Here is a 17,478-nt window from a genome sequence, read left to right as displayed (position 1 = left end):
AAAAAAAAAGATTTACAAAACAGCCAAGCCAAAGCTTATATTCATTATGCACTCGTAGCATAATTTTTTTGACTATATTTAACTTTTTCAAAAATAGACAAAGATAGGAGTTAAAAATTCATGCATTATTTACATTTACTGAAAATGTTGGCGTGGCCTTAGTGCCTGTATAAGTTTAATACATGTAATCAGTTGTTGGCTACATTATGAGTAAACTACAGATACCGCAAACAGTCTGAAATTACCATATCTTGTTAATTCATATTGATGTTTAACACTTTTAATACCAAATTTGCATTAGTAGCCACCTGCTATTGTTCATGATATATTTTCTACAATACAGTATAATTGTGGTTAATAGCATTTGCCGGGTTTATCAGAGCAGTAAAGTAATCAATCTCCATTTTTGAAAGCCAGAATTCATTTGGGCAACATAGTAGAAATATTAATGAATCAGCTTATTTAATACACAATTAGCTAAACAAACGACTCAACATCTGTCAGGCAATAAAAAGTGTCACATTGAACAGTCTAATATTCAGTGCTCTCAGCACATTAGTAGCTGATTAGAATAATAAGCACATATATCATCATGAAAGCAGTGGGAAACATTAAAATAACTAGTGTTTATAATTGTTGATGACTCCTCCCATTTTTCCCTACAGGGCCTCCAAGAGTATTTCTTAAAATGTCTGTTTAGAATGATTTAACATGTTAAAACATGCCTTAATCAAGAAAGGGTTCCATCAGCCAATATTACTAATACATTCATTTCCATATAATATATTGACTGTAAGCTCTTTGGGACAGGTACCTCTTCCCTTATTTTATATCTTTACTTTATGCCTTTGCTCTACATATACTAATCAGTACAAACTATTATTTGTAGATCTCACCACTAATTTTAGCCTGACCAAAAACACTTTATATTAATATGAATTTAAAAGAAAAATATAAATATAAAAGTAGAGAGGGAATAGCTGCTTTCTGAAGTAACTATGATCACTGAGCAAAAATACTAACCCAACCACTCCAAAACATTTGTAAGTTGCTGAGAAACTTATGAGCCAGATAAAATTTAACAGGTATAATCATTGGAGTTCCCATTTAATTTAATATATAACATAACATTCCACAATGGGCAAGGAGGCCAATTTTAGAAGTTAGAAGATAGAAGTCTGGCATTTATTAAATCCTTACAAAGGCAGTGTTGGTTGCATCGATCAGGCAGCAATAACCTTAAAGGCAAACCAGGATCAGTTCTCCTTACAAACATGCCTAAGAATATCAAATTAAATATATTTTGGGGGGCCAAATAACAGGTAGACTTCACAGTTACGTTGAAGTAATAATGGCCCAAACAGGACACAGAAACTTTCATTTCATTAGAACATTTTTGTAAACATTGCACGTACAATCTCCAAACAATATATAGTACAGGCTCCCAAGATATTTGCTACTGCAGAACTTCCTTCAATTATCTTAAAATCCCTGTCTCAGAGACTGGCAAACATTTACAAATGTGGTTATGGTTGTATTTTCTTTTCTTGCAGGAAACACTATTAAAACATTTTTGGCATAAACTGTTGTTCACACGCAAGAGTAACTCAGTTTTGTCACACAAATAAAATTTATGATAAATAAAATATAAGAAAAAGCAATGAAATAGAATCAGTAGCTATAAAATGGAAATATATGTACCTTCAGGGCCATTGACATGTGGACTAGTGGTTGAACTCTTTCCATTGGTACCAGACTCATGGTCGGGGCGTCTTGTTGAAGACGCGCCTCGATGGTTATGAAAGTTGGGATCTAAAAAATCAAAATAATGTGTAAATAATGTGAAGGAAATCAGCCATACCAATTTAGTGGCATTTGAGGTGTCCTATTATGAGAAAACAACTGTCCCTTTAAGTAATCATGTTCTTCAAGTAGTTTTTAGAGATGAAGATTTTAAGACCATATGCAGAAACTATAGGGATTCTCACACTTGGCAACCAGAGCTTTGCAGATGACCTTTCATTGATTGGCTTGCTAAACAACATTATAATTAGAAATAAATCTTATCCCTGACACATTCATCTGGATGTGAAGACAAAGTTATTAAATCAGCAACTGGTAACAACTGTTTATAAAAAAATAGTTGACGAGCTCCATGTGTTTGTGATTAAATCTTAGGTAAAACACGTTACAACTCCCAAAGCCACAAGTAATTGTAGGGCTAACATCAATTCCATATCTTATGAAATTTTGTGAAATCTAGGAACAGGTAATATTTTTCTCAAGAAATTAAATATAATTCATCCAGTAATCCACCAACAATAAACATCTGGCTGCTGTGGGCTTGGAGGCCCAGAACAAGTCATAGTTCAACTTAATGCAAAGCAATATATCAGGATTGTAATTTTTTTTAATAAAAAACATGTTTTAAATTTGAAATTAGATAAGTTTAACCACTACTGGGGACCTCTGGTCTAGTCGATTTAAATGCTGAACAATATTTGGCTTAATGTATGTAAAAAATGGGAAAAACAAATGTGATATCTCATAAGCTAGAAGTTTAGAAGGCTCATACCTTGTCCAACTTTCATGAGGATTTTCATGGCTTTTGTTACACATACTCCTCCTTCTTGATTATCCACACCCTCTAAAGAGCCATTTGATGTAGCTGAAAAAAAGAACACCAAAGTAAACATGATGTTTGTGTTAAAATACAAACATTCATTAGGCTGAAACGAGAATGTTTAGATTTTGTGTGGGTCACATGCAGATATGTTATATTTTGTTCCAAAGGCCCACAAATTATAATCTAGAGAGTCGGGTATCCCTAAGGCAATTTCTGGTTTAAAGTATTTGTTCAGAATACAGCAATTTATATAGTAACACAAATAAGATCAGGAAATTACAAAGATGGTGTAATGTATCAGCTAATTGTTGCCATCAACAATACTTAGCTGTTCCTTGTCAAGCTGTGAGTGCAACATTTTATCATAACTACGCTATGCAATGCCTTTCTACGTGACAGAGTATGATAATGTTTTTGCAGTTGCTATAATGTATCAAGCAAATATTTTCTTAAAGATCAGAGAAATCTGTATTTGACAGTCTTTGGAATATCTGGAATATGATCATAATCAGATATAGTGCAGGTCATTGGTTGGATGCAACATTACAAATCTGTGCTTGGTATTATTATTCTTTAAAGAATTGAAGGTTGCATTTTAATTTGAACAATTGCTTGTTTTAGAGTGAAGACCTTTATGCAGCATCCACAAATTGTTTTTGTTTCCAGCTATATGACTATGGAACCCTTGCACCACCCATCCATCTATTGTGCACAGGCCCCTGTTTCTATCCCCACCCATACATCCATCTTACCATTTCTGAATGCTGTGCGACACTCAACTACCCCCAGAATATATACGGTTTATTTTTAACGCCCCCATTTCACTGTTAAAACTATTATTTTGTTATCTAATGCCTTACAATAACTACAGTAATCTAATCTAGGAGTACATCTGGCAGAATCACACTATAGCACAAACCTCACAAAATAATGGAGACATAGTAGTTTTTTTGCTCTTCCCTTTACAGGAACAAAAATCAATACAAAGCTCCAGACCAAGACATAAATCAAATGTGTCTGTGATAAAAGTGTTTTTTTTACAACCTATTTGCCAATGTAAGAGAAGCAAGATAGAGGAGAGCCTACACAGATAAACTAAGAGCAGATCTGAGGGATATGCTAAAATGTCTTTTTATTTTAATCAAAGCTGTAGGGAGTCACTTTTCTCTATCAATTGTATTTTCTAAGATTTGACTGCTGCTGTTCAGCGTTTGTGTTTTTACAAATGATTCAAGCATACAAAAGGTGCAGAAATGGTTAAGATAACAGCAGCATTTTGATATAGAAAGAAACATACATATAGAGTAACTGGTTACTAAACAGCCAGGGTCTAATTTGAACAAAAAACAGCACAAAATAGAATGTCAATGTAAATCTATCTCAAACCAGCAAACCTCATTTTAAGAGTAACCACATGTTCCTGCACAATAATACTGTGTTCCTATACAATGTTTATGCTTTTTAACACATATTTTTATTATTTGTTTACACGTAAGGAACTCACTGTTTGAGGAAAAGTTTGATTTGTGAAATAACCCTCCTTCCTTTAATTGCTACTGGCATTTTTAAGGCCTATCTCCAACACGAGAATTATCTGGTAGCTCAGCAATAGGCCGTGGCCACATTACACCCTTAATTAAAACTGACTACTTGTAGCAGCCTCTATGGGGAAATTCAGAATAACAGCAATTTAGAAGAATTCCTCTGTTGTCTATGCACAAAGCACACAAAAAGCTGTTTTATTAAGCAAACACATGAAATGACTTAAAGCCTTTTCCAATATTGCAGGGGTATTCTCTGTGGCCATTTTTGTGTTCTTGGCATCTGACAATGACATTTAAAGTAAAACCTCCAAAATGTCTAGCAGCATCACCATAGTAACTACCAAAGACAAATTTGATTAAGAAGGAGACTGGCCTTCTAGTCATTAGAATATCCTTTATCAAACTGTTCAAGTCAAGAAAAAGCATTATGTTGAAAGGTCTATAAGACCTTGGGGCCAAATCCAACTGGGCAATCCTGATGTGCTCCGAACAGTTGGAATTTGTCATGTTTATTAATACTTTCCTGATTGTTGGGCAAGTATTTTAATGAATTGACACATTTGTCAAAGCATTAACTGCAGTTTGTCAGAGTATGGTAACTGTCATTGGAGTAGATCAACTCTGTAGGTGTTAGAGCTCCAAAAATAATTTGAAGCCTGCTTAAGTGTAGTCAACTGTTTTCGCGGGCAAAGGCATTTCTCGTCAATGAGTTTTTATCCACATTTTCCTTTCCTGGTTCATTGAAAAAACAATGTATTTGCACAGATTTCAAAAGAACACATATTTGGTACATCAAATAACATGGATTTCCTATAGTCTAAGAGGGAATTAATATTATGAATGCTTTTGTTTTTACAGCAGTAACATCCAGAATTCACAAAAAGACAACATGCTAGAAATGGAATATGCCATTTAAAATGCCTCAGGCTGAAAGCTGTTCCTGCTTAGGAGCATTTGTTCTAATTATTTTTATCATTTGCTCTTGGCTTTTGTTGCCCAATGAACAACAACATGCTATTGGTTATTTTACTAGACATCTTTATTATTCTCTTACACTCTAACAAATGAAGCTGCTGTTGTTGAATATGGCAAATCAAGTGTTTTCTTAAATAATGATTTATACTGGGCATAATATAATATACAAGGAATGTATATAGGCACGATGTATGACTACCAAAGTTTCATTGCTTTGTAGATTGTTGGCAGCATGGTCAGTTCAGAAAGGGACAAACAGTGCCGACAGCTCTTACAAAACACAGTTAACTGAGAAGAGAATAATTCAGGGGAATAATGAATTATCCAGTACTTACTGTATAACAAAATGTTTACTTGTGTGGTAGAGGTACTCAACAATATACAGGTTACATCTCTGGACATGTGATATTTTCACAAATAGAGCAATCGTTTTTGAGGGAAAAATGGCTTCTCCATGTGATTTAGCTAATCTATGCAGGTCAAATATTATGCCATCTGTCCAAAGACAGTAAAAGTGAAGAGCCCCTGCTATATGATCTAGTAATACTGGGCCTGGCGTTTTAATTCCGTGATTAAAGTGCAGGTAAAAAATAATTCATCAATTAGTTCAGTTTTTTTTTTATTTGTATATAATATCTTTGGGGTGGAATTCTTTGCCGTTATAGTTCCATTATGTACTTAGAGTATATCATTTAGTTGATAATGATTATGTCCGTGCCCACAGTTCTGTTCATTCATGCCAGAAGATCATGCATTGATCTGCTCGTGTCTGTGGATGGAATGGACATCAATATATTTATCTGCAGGCGCATCCCAGATTATCAGACTGGCCTTTCCAGTACTGGATATAATAAGAAAGTATAGGGAATGAGAGAAGGGGAAGATAATCATAATATGATTTATAGCAGCTTCAATGCCAGAAGTGCTGTAACTTCTTACTTACTTACATTTTATTCCCAATGGAATGTAAAAACAAGCCCAATATATATATTTAGAGAGAGAGTTTTGTTTCTAGTTTTAATTGTGTTTTCTTGGTTTTTTTCCATTTTATTGGCATATTTTCCTGATATGAAAAAGAGACAATAATGTTCAAACAAATAAAAATATAATCCGAAATTGAAAAAAGCCTACTGTGCAGACAGGAAGACTTGTTTAGTGCTTGAAATACTTCAGCCAGAATGGAAAAAGACACTGAATCAGCATTTGAAACAGAAGCCGCAAGCAGAAGCTGTTTCTGGCTATGATTTTTATATAGTCCCCATGGAGGTAAAGTAATATTACATTTTAATATGTCTTCATTTGATCGTTATTATGCCGACTCCTAGGAGACAAAGCTGCTGCACAGATCCTGGCTGGTTTCAGCTTATCAAGATAGTAACATTACACTAATCAGACATCAGAGCATTAGGGGTGGCTGGATATAAGCCTATATATACATTCTCCATTGCATTGGTTTAATATATAAATAAACAACCTTCTACCAAAAGAGAAATTTTCCTAGACATTTCTAGTTAGTTGGTACAACACAACAATGTATACTTGGCTTTGTCTATGTGGATATTTCATAGATGAGAAAAGAACACCTGGGTTGCACGTAGTAAAAGTGAGAGCCTTTAGACTCAAGCATTAACCAAGCTTCAAGCTGTAAAGTAAAGCCGTGCTTGATCTAATGTCCGTTTCATAGGATTATCAAGTTTACACCTCTTTTATCAGAGAAAATCCTCAGGCAGTAAGAATATGCAAGCACACTTTGGCTGCTCCCATTTGATTACTGCCTCTTATCTGCAAATAATTTAAAAACATTTATTTTTTTAGTTGGATCTGTGAATATGTCAATACCTGCAGAAGTACACTGTTTATGATTTTATGGAATCCGTTAAAATAGTATGTTGTGCATGCAGTATTTGGTAATTTGGAATTCTGTGTACTCTTTGATATCCTTAACTTACAAAAGGGGTACAGCTAACAAGCATGCCATAGCTAAACTTCCTTAGGCTATGGACATATATGCGGAGAACCACTGCGATTGTCGCCGTGGTTTTTAAAAAAGCTGACCGCTAAGTAAATACTCTAGGCTAGTGGAAGCTCTATACCCTAAACTGGAAACCGCTAGCGGTTGACTTTCTTTTTTAAAAAAAAGGGCCGAAACCGCGGTGGTTCTCCGCATGTGTGTCCACAGCCTTATCCTCTATCCTTATCCTCTATCTACGGCTAGGGTATTTTACAGAATGAAACCCTTTGTTTTTCAACGTCATTAAATGAAATTCTGGCCCTGGGCACATTTTTGCATCTTCAGTTGAATAATCTCTTACAACAATCACTACATTTAATACTCCACCCATTCTGGAACCACCGACACCTTTCTAAAAATATTACAAACTGAAACTTCTGGCTGCATTTCTCTTGATGTCTCTTTATATATCATTAATTCTAGTTTCCAGAAAGTGGCACTGGGTCTCTACTGGCCAGTGCTTATTTTCTATCTCACTTTTTTCATTGAGTATAAATCACGTTTCCTATTATGTTAAGGAGTCAGTGGAGCGTCTAACTTTATCTCTCATCAAATCAAGAGGAATTCTTGCACTGAGACAAAAGCCTAGTGGGAGCTTATGAATATTCCACCGTGCAGCCATATACCTCCCATCATTAACTGTAATTGGAGCTGTATCTTATGAAGTCTTTTCTATGAAAGAAATAGAGAAAACACAGCAGAATGTTCCTCTCCCCTTCCCTTTCGTAATAACCATTTCTGAGAGCAGCACAAGCACAGCTGTAATTATTTTTTATATAGTAGCCTTTCAATAGCTACCAGAAGCACTTTAGACCAGGGCGTCTTGATTTAATGAGCGCAGATTTCACAGGCCAAGGCTGTCTTTGTAATGAGCAGTTACTTTCCATCCTTGCCGGTAGCAACGACAAAGAAAAAAAAAGACACAAGGATACAAGTACCCACCCAGGCCAGAGCCCAATACGCCTGAATTCTCTTAAAAAGGTCAAATGGGCCTGGCAATAATAAGTGTCTCTCCTTCTGCACTCAAGGCAGAGAAGGGAGGTATTTTCCTGTTTAAACACAATATTCAGTCAAGAGACTAGAAGAAAAAACAAGTCTTATTGCCATAGTGATCTGGTGTCTCTCTTGCCTCCAAGACTTACATTATAGTCACTGTCATCCCTCTAATTTATTATATGTAAACACATGGTAAAAAGCACTGCGGCAGTGTACATTTCTAGTGCAGAATTTTAGCAATGATCATTTCCAACTGTGTTTTTGCTTGGTCGTGTGGTCTAAAATGTGCAGGGACAGACTCAAGATGTTTGACTTAGCGTGTGGCACAAGGTAACACAAATAAACAAGCCACTTCCTCGGAAAGGTGCAGAAAATTATGTTTTGAAAGGCGAGCTTGTTCATCTGAAGCTCCTTGGATCTGAAAAAGCATGCATTTATTCCAGTGTTGGCTTCTTAAAATTCCTTGCCAGGATTCTTTGTTTTATAGATTCATGCAATGCTCCTGTTGGCTGCTAAGATTTTATTTCCACTTAAATTCCTGCAGCAGTTTTAAATAAAATCTAGTGGAATGTGTAATATTCAGCAAGCTAAGCTATGGCTTACCTTAGCTCTAATGCAGGACCAGAGTTTCTAAAACAATGAACTGAAAATGCATCCTATTTTTATTTATTTCTCGTTATATTTAATTTCCTTATTTCATGCCTCAGCCTATGTAGAATGCCCAAGGTGAAGCAGCTAAGTAAAATAACATAACAATGACAATAATGTGTGACCCACTGCAGGAGGCAAAAAGTTAACCCATGGCACATTTAATAAAAGAGAGCATGGTAAGGAATGCACTACTGCATTAAATGTTAAACCTAATGCAATGGCTACTGAACCTATTTTGTTTCTAATATAAACTACCTTGTTTTCCTTCTATTCCCCTATGAAACCGTAATTAATCAATCATATTGTTTTGGTCTATAAACCATTTTCTCCACACATCATGTGTGCCCTTAGCAATTTAAAAGGACAACTAATTTCTGTGGCCATCCATGGCTCATGGTAAGGAAAAAAGACACATGCTAGCTCTACTGGCACTAATTGCATCCAATGATATTAACGACCCAGTAATTGCTATACAAGTGGCACTGAAGTGGAAAACATCACTTTGAGGCAGAGTTCATCTCTTGGTGGTGAGATTTCACTTATGACTAAGTTAATGCCAGCTGACAGTTTGGAATATAACACTAGAGATTAGAAAATGCTCCACTCTCATGGTATAATAGCTTAGATGGAAGTGACGCCATGTGCTTTGGCTGAAGGGTGCCCTAATGGCAACCCCCTATACCATCAGACGGTGCCCTGATGATGAATCGCATTCCTTGAAGGGGAGCTGCACTATGAAATAACAATCTAGTGCAATTTTCTAAATGCTTAGGTTAATGAAAGAATTTCACTCACAAAGAGTTCCATTCTACCAAGACCCAACCAATAAAGGCTGCTGTAAAATGGTGCAGTCCTGGCAGCATCTTTTCCTTTTACATTTATTTAAAGATATAATAAATGTATAAAAGTTCAAGAACGGAATCATATTTCAAGGTGTAAACTTGTTATTACAAATGAAACAGGCTTGTGTTGCTCATAGCATAATGCATTTTCATACACCAAAACAAGCTTGAATCAGTGGAGTGGCCAAGTAATGTATTCATCCACTTATCATATAGATCAATCAACATGCTTATCAGAAAAACAGATTTACAACATCCCCCATCTACTCTGCATGCCTGACGACACAGCCACACATGGAAAGTATAGGACAAATCCAACATTATATCCATTGCCTTCTGAAAAATACTCTCTAGAATTCTGGTATATCTTACATTTTTTCAAGATGGTGTCAGACACAAGCACACCCATACATGCATGAAAATTTATAAAAATGACTCGGCCTAAGGGTGGAAATAATTGAAGGCATGCCCTTGTTTTAATCAATGGTTGAGCCTTAAAGACTATGAAGAATGATTTCCCATCCTGCAACTGTCTCACACATTATCATGACTCATATTAGTATCAATTTGCCTTTGACATGGCTTCAGATTAAAATAGTTTTCTTACATGCAGCCCTTGGTGACAAATAGTACTGGGATTCCATGCTGCAGCAGCCCTGTATTTCTTAGGTAAGCTAATACCATGCACATAGCCAAGGTAATGGCTTGCAATATGAACAAAGGTCATTAATCTTCTATATCCATATTCTCTTAAATAATTTGTGTGGTCTGGGATGGATATCAAAATAGACCATGACTCCGTAAGCCTGAGGCATCAATACATATTTAAACACATGCTGGCCTCACCATTTTCAAAACATCAGCCTAATGTATATTTATTTTTGTTTAATAAGAATTGAGTAGTAATCGGTGAAGTTAAAAAACATATATAGTATCATCATTAACGGTAACATTAGAATAGGAATATTGTTACAAGCCTATAGAACATGAGTCAACTGTCCTGAAAGATGGATTAATGGTTTTAGTAATCTGCCAAGTATTTTGTGTATGATTGAGTGCATGTGTATATGTATATCAAAAAATTCTCGGAAAAATGAAAGTAAAATAATGGGCATTTGAACAATTCTCATTAATTACTAAGAGCCTTACAGCTGTTGTTAAACTACATCTCCCCTTATCCCCTGACAGTCTGCCAGCGGTCTGGGACAGCTAGAGATTTGCAGGTTGGTCATCCCAGTTTCAGATCACTTTTAATCTCAAGGCAATCTTGCATGACTAAAATGTGACCTAGCTGTCTGTGTCTGACCTTGGATCAGCTTGTACCCATTGGTTAGGGAATTAGATTGTTTGCAGCAAAGCACATGGGCAATTAATTAGGATTTGTTACTCGAAAATGAAAGGGAGGGAAAAAGTCAGTCCAAAGCGTACATATTTGAGTTTGTACATGTCAAAGTAAATGATCATCTAACTGTAAAGAAACTAATGAGGTCCGCATGCAAGTCAAAGGGTTTTAGCAGAGTGTTTCCTGAGGCATTTCTGTACCCACTTCACAGGTCATAAAAGAGGTTAGCAAGCTGAAAAATGATTATATTTCTTGATAGTCTGGGCAGTACTTTTAAAACTCTTAGCAACTGGGCTTTGAGGTCTGAGGAATGAAAGTGAGTTTGGAGGCTTTGATCAGATCTCAGCCAGCAAAGCCATTAATGCAGCAAATAACTGTGTATAGAATGGATATTCCATCGCTCCCAATGCCTTTTTTCACTTTAACTAAATGTCTTCACCTGGATACAATTCTGATACTGCTACCTATTCCAGAAGGCCCTTCCATTAGATCCAGACACTTCTCATTTGAAATGGAATTCGTATGTCAGTATTTTTCTCATTGTGTAAGAAGTACTATATTTATTTAACAAAAAAAACCCCTGTGGATCAAGCGGATATAGCATACCACTCCCTGCTGTCTCCACTAAATATTGGCAACCCATCGGGCCCCAGTTATATGCATTAGAAAAAGTAAAGTCTCCCATATATTCATCACTTCCCCTGGATAGGCCTGAAAATATTACACTGTATTTACAGGGAGGCAATATGGTATTGATGAAAAGCTATATCAGTGGCCAGTGCTGTCTACCCTACAGCCAACATTTCCCTACATCTAGCAACTACTGAAAGCTGTAGGGAGATGCTATGGTTTAATAAGAACTGGAGAGCTGAACTTGAGTTGTATAACATAAAAGGGGCCCCGCAGAGACTATTTTGCCTCTAGCTCCCAACCACAAATGTATCAGATTAAGTAACCAGTTATCATTGAACGCTTAAAGTATATTAAAACAAGCAAACAATGAAATGAATCCTATGAGAACTATACAGGTTAAGCCACCCCTTAAAGGCAGATCACAAATCATACTGGAAAATGAAACCTCACCAGATGCATAAAAAGAAAATAAATGTGGCTATACGTACATATGATGTAATAGTCTTTGTCTCTTTGGAATTCCAGTCCCCAGAGATTTGGGCTAAACTCTTGAAACTTGATAGTAAATTTCACATCTTGATCTGGCTTAGCACAGTTGAGCAAAGGTGTTCTGTCTTTTATAGTGCAGCTATCAGCTTGCTCTTTTTCCACCAAGTAGATTTTATAATACTCATATTGGCCTGTAGATTTGGAGTCCATTTTAGGACATATGATGTCCAGTTTATCTCCTATCTTTGGATACATGATCAGTCCTTGTCCAGGAAGAAACCTAAAATAAAAATAAAAATTGTAAGTGATTCTGGTAAAATAGTTCAACTACAGATTCTAAGAAAGTCAAGTATAATGAGCATTGAGTGTGACAGATTTAGGACAATTATGTAGTGTTTACTAGGAATGTTTATTTATAGGCAATGGTCAGTCAGGAGCTCCGATCTGTTGTTGCCACTGCTGGATAATGAGAAGAATACACCAACACACATCAGAACTGGGAAATTTGTATTTTCATCTTATTCTCAAGAAAGTAGACTTTTGTGGGTTTTTCTTTCTTTGAATAAACAAGTCCAGAAGGCACAGTTACTTTTGTGGCAAGATTTTAAGCAAATTATTCTTTTTTAATTAACACTCTGTTTAAACTGTAAAATCCACTGATCCGCAGTAGGATCGTGGAGAATGCAAAATACATTAGTTCACTTAAAGAATTATCACAAAGTAGAAGGTTGAAAGATAAAAGCCGTGACACAACTGGCAAGTGACTCTGGGCGATAGAGAAAAAAAAATAGGTCCTGACTCATTGCTCCCAATCTTATTAAACTAATCAATTTATGGCGGCAGTCCATATTTTAATTATTTTACAAGCAACTTGCCATTAGAGGAGGTAGTATATAAATGTCACTGTGCACATTTAATCAATTTCTAACTTGACCATTCAAAAGTGGTTCATTCTTGCAGCCTATACAAGACCTTTTATGCAACCCATGAACAACACTAGTCTTAAAGGGATTCCCATTTCTTAGTAGGAATTATCTTCTGTGCATGCTGCCATAAGCATGAATGAGCACCTCTAGTGGTCAAATGGATTCATGTAGACAAGGGTGTTATCTGAACACTAAATGGGGATTAAATGGGCAATAAACCTTACCTAAGAATACTGTACATTTTAACAATTAAAACAAAATTACAACTGAAAATGCTATGTATGGTAAATGTAAAGATCATACCCTGGGCGCCTTTCACATAGAGATTTCTATTAATAGCCTTGCAGAGAAATTGCTTGTGTCTATTTTGAACCAAGAGAATCATCTTCTTCATACATGGATTGCCATGACAAGCAAAACTCTCAGGCACCCAAGACTTTACACTGTATCAAAAGACACTGTGCTTCACAGTTTGCGGAGGATATATATTAATATATGGACAAAAACACACACACGGCTGTGCATACGGACACATGATTCAGTGTATATGAAACTGACCACTATGATTTTGTCAATTTCCCATATGCCCAGCATTTTATACAATATAGTACAACATGGGAATAATACAACACAAGAGCCTGCAATATATAAGTGCACATCCCTGTAAACTACTTACAGTCAAATTTAAAAACTCATCAAAATGTTGCCTATGGGGTATCTTTATAAAGGTGTGCATTGACAAAGACCACGCATGGGCATTTTAACACCATGATCCGTCACGTAAAATCGTATTTTATTTTTATAGCTGAGTGTAAAAATTCTGGCATAAATAATTAGTCTGAATAAAGCTGCATAAAATTGGGCATTAAGTTACACCACTTTCTTTTTATATAGCAATTTATACCGCTTTACATGCCTGAAACTTTTTGCAGCTTAAATGTGTCTAGTAAAGACATAAGATAAATAAAATGCACACATTTAAAAATACATTGGATTAGATAATTGTGATGCATAGTAGTAATTTATATGTATGGACTGCAATGGAGCTTAATCTATACATTATTTTACACTAACTTTTACACAACTTTTTTTGGAAGTATTTTATCTACCTTTATAGATGTGGCCCGATTTGCCTGAAGTTTACAACATGCCCTTTAAATACAAAGATTCTGTTGTTAACCTTTTCCATGCCTGGGTGCTTGTTGCACGGTGTGTTGCCTACATAGGCAAAGATCAAAGAGAAACCATACAATACACTGTGTAGACATGGAGGTACTGTTCTGTCAGTGCTTTAGTGCATGGCACTTATAAAGAAAGGGAATCAAGAGGGAATATTCTTCTTATAGGGAATATACATATTTTGTACTAACAGCTAAGCAGTATTTAATAACAGTTCATGGCCTATGAGGAGTTTATATTTCTTAGTTCCTTAATGTTTTCTTCTCTACAATGACACAAAAACACTACAGAATTTTTTAAACATGACCTGTAACTTTCTCTAGGAGATGCTCCATGTAAAATGAACCCCTCGACCTGCTGGAAACACAATACAGGGATGGCCATTTATCTGTTTATCTATGGTAACTCTATAACTGAAAGTTGCATATCCTTTCATGTGCGTTGCAGGTTGTTTTAAGCATTACTAGCCCTGTAATTGTAAACAGAAAGCTGCTGGAACAACCACAACATTATCAGCCTGCAGATAAGTGGTTCTTTCGAGCCTGGATGCTTACTGCAATAAGTCCTTAAGCCTACTGAACACAGAAACATCCCTGAATCCAAGCTTCTCTATGTATCGCTTAAGGCTGAACGCCTGGGGGAAATCGGAACCGGAGTATTCTAATCAACATCTTTTGCAAAGCAGAAACATTAAGCACATCACTTAGAAATCTCTACTCATTTGTAAGAAGCCAAGCCTGTAGACTCATTAAAATATTAAAGGCTAAGAACAAAGCTTGAAGTCAAAAATCTTTACAAATTTTACTCAAGAAGGCCACCGGCTATGTTTATTAATGGAGAGATCAAGTCTGGTGTCAACAGAACAACCATGTTTGGCCTAGAAACTGTATAAATAACAGTCAAGTGTATTTAATTGTCTTGGACATAGGCATGCAAAGGAAGCTACTGTATACTGAAGGCAGAGCTCAGCCTGACCATTTCAAATTATAAAGCCAATAAAAACATTGCTGCATCCGACTCCGTTAACTGGTGCTTATTCACCACAGAAATGTAATGCCACGTGATATCACATTTGATAAGGAACAAAAAGTATTTAACTTTCGTTTATTGCCCCCTACTATGAATGCATAGCTTATTATGTACATTAATACACATTTAAAAGTGCATATATATATATATTCATGTAAGTGGAAGTTGCCTATGTATTGGAAATGCAGAGGCAATGGGCACAGACACAGGCATCTATGTATGACCATGATGGAAGATAGTTTAATATGAGATGGGCTTAGTTGCCTGCAGAGACATTTTCATACTTTTTTATAATATAAAACAAGGGGAGATTGAACTGAGAACACAGGGACAGATCACAAACTCTACAAACACGCCACACATACACACTGGGTGGTCATAATGTGCCCCTACTATTTACAACAGCTCGAGATGATGTTTGTTAGCCACGAGTGGATTACCAACACATGACTGTGATATGAAATTAAACAATTTCATGTTTACCTTCCTTCCAAACAGCTCCTTTTTCCGTACCTTGCTTCAAAACCTCCACAATACTTTTCATCGCTCTACAGATCTTTTGAGCAGGTATATTTCTCTGCAGAGCTCAGTAAATGCCAACTGTGCATGGATCAGTTTAACAAATAGCACAATATGATCCATTCAACATAAAATACAGTCTTACTCCAAGCATTACTGGGTTTTCTTCTTACAAATAAAAAGAGTATTAATTTTTATTAACAATTGCACTTGTATTAAGAATGCACTTTTATTGGATGACTATATAGGGGCACATTTACTTAGGGTCGAATATCGAGGGTTAATTAACCCTCGATATTCAACCGTAAAATCCTTAGACTTCGAATATTGAAGTCAGAGGATTTACCGTATTTCTTACGACCGTTCGATCGAAGGAAAAATCGTTCGATCGAACGATTAAATACTTTGAATCGACCGATTCGAAGGATTTTAATCCATCGATCGAACAATTTTCCTTCGATCAGAAAATTGTTAGGAAGCCTATGGGGACCTTCCCCATAGGCTAACATTGAACCTCGGTAGGTTTTAGGTGGCAAAGTAGGGGGTCGAAGTTTTTTTTAAAGAGACAGTACTTCGACTATCAAATGGTCGAATGGTCGAACGATTTTTACTTCGAATTGTTTGAAGTCGTAGTCGAAGGTAGAAGTAGCCAATTCAATGGTCGAAGTATCCAAAAAAATCATTCGAAATTCAAAGTTTTTTTTATTCTATTCCATCACTCGAGCTAAGTAAATGGGCCCCATAGTGTTCAAACTTCGTTTTATACAAGGAGGCCCAGCCAATCAGTGGTACTAGTTATTCACACAATTTCTGCTTTGGAAGGGGTGTAACTCTTGACCCCATTCCAGGTATACTGTATATATGATATTAACATTCTTATTCATAATATGGCCCCAATCAAATCAAGGGTGGAGTATAATGAAGGAACTCCCAATAGATAACCAAACTGACTAATATATTTGCATTTCTATATCTGGTAAATTTATACAGGTAAAAAACAAACATGAATGCAGTAAGTAAGCCAAGACATAATAAAATACGCAAAGAGGTCAACAGCTCAGTACTGCCCCCTTTTGATATGTACCAGCAGAATCAATGTGTCTGAAGGCTGCTTACCTCCTTTCTAAATGCTAAATGTTTTGCCTTTGATTTTCAAGAATGCTCTTTTATTCAGCCAACATCCACTTGAGGAAGGTGCTAAAAAGTTGTAGCTTGCAAAACAGGCAAATATGCCGAGTATGACATTCTCGTAAAAGAGTATTTATTAGCCCTTATATTAAAAATAAATATATAAAAACAAAATCTGGCAGGAACAGGAAAATGTTTTCCCCCTGAATACAGAAAGCAGGCAGGCAACTAGCCAGACAAGCGAGTTCCTCTGTGACTTGTTCCAGCACATTGCTATGAAGTCTGGAGGTAATAAAGTTACAATCTAATATCCTCTTATTTACTAAATGGCAAATTATGCTGACATGGGTAGTGGGGGCTGATTTTTGCCTTGGTGACCTCAAATTCTATTTGTCAAAAGAATATGCTGCTGGGTAGGGTATTATTTGATTCTTAATCAATTTCCCTCAACCATCTCACAATTACTATGGAGGAAAAAATAATATCACATTTCACAGCCTACAGCAATGCACAATTGAACTTCGGCTCATATGTAAGCGGACTCCCTTTGATATATTTATTGCTGTTAACCCATACCTGCAGACACTT

The 17,478-nt window shown here is 36.1% G+C and overlaps 1 protein-coding gene across 1 annotated transcript in view; it reads right to left on the bottom strand.

Annotated features, from left to right (window-relative positions):
* The window catches only part of efnb2.S (ephrin B2 S homeolog), a 33,727-nt gene that overhangs the window by 3,510 nt on the left and 12,739 nt on the right, over window positions 1-17,478 (bottom strand). Inside the window, 3 exon segments of the mRNA NM_001122597.1 lie at window positions 1,702-1,812; window positions 2,576-2,668; window positions 12,109-12,389. Coding sequence (NP_001116069.1) covers window positions 1,702-1,812; window positions 2,576-2,668; window positions 12,109-12,389 — 485 coding nt within the window.

The sequence above is a fragment of the Xenopus laevis genome, chromosome 2S (genome assembly GCF_017654675.1).
Source record: "Xenopus laevis strain J_2021 chromosome 2S, Xenopus_laevis_v10.1, whole genome shotgun sequence".
Taxonomy (NCBI): domain Eukaryota; kingdom Metazoa; phylum Chordata; class Amphibia; order Anura; family Pipidae; genus Xenopus; species Xenopus laevis.
This window is presented reverse-complemented; position numbering and strand designations above follow the sequence as displayed.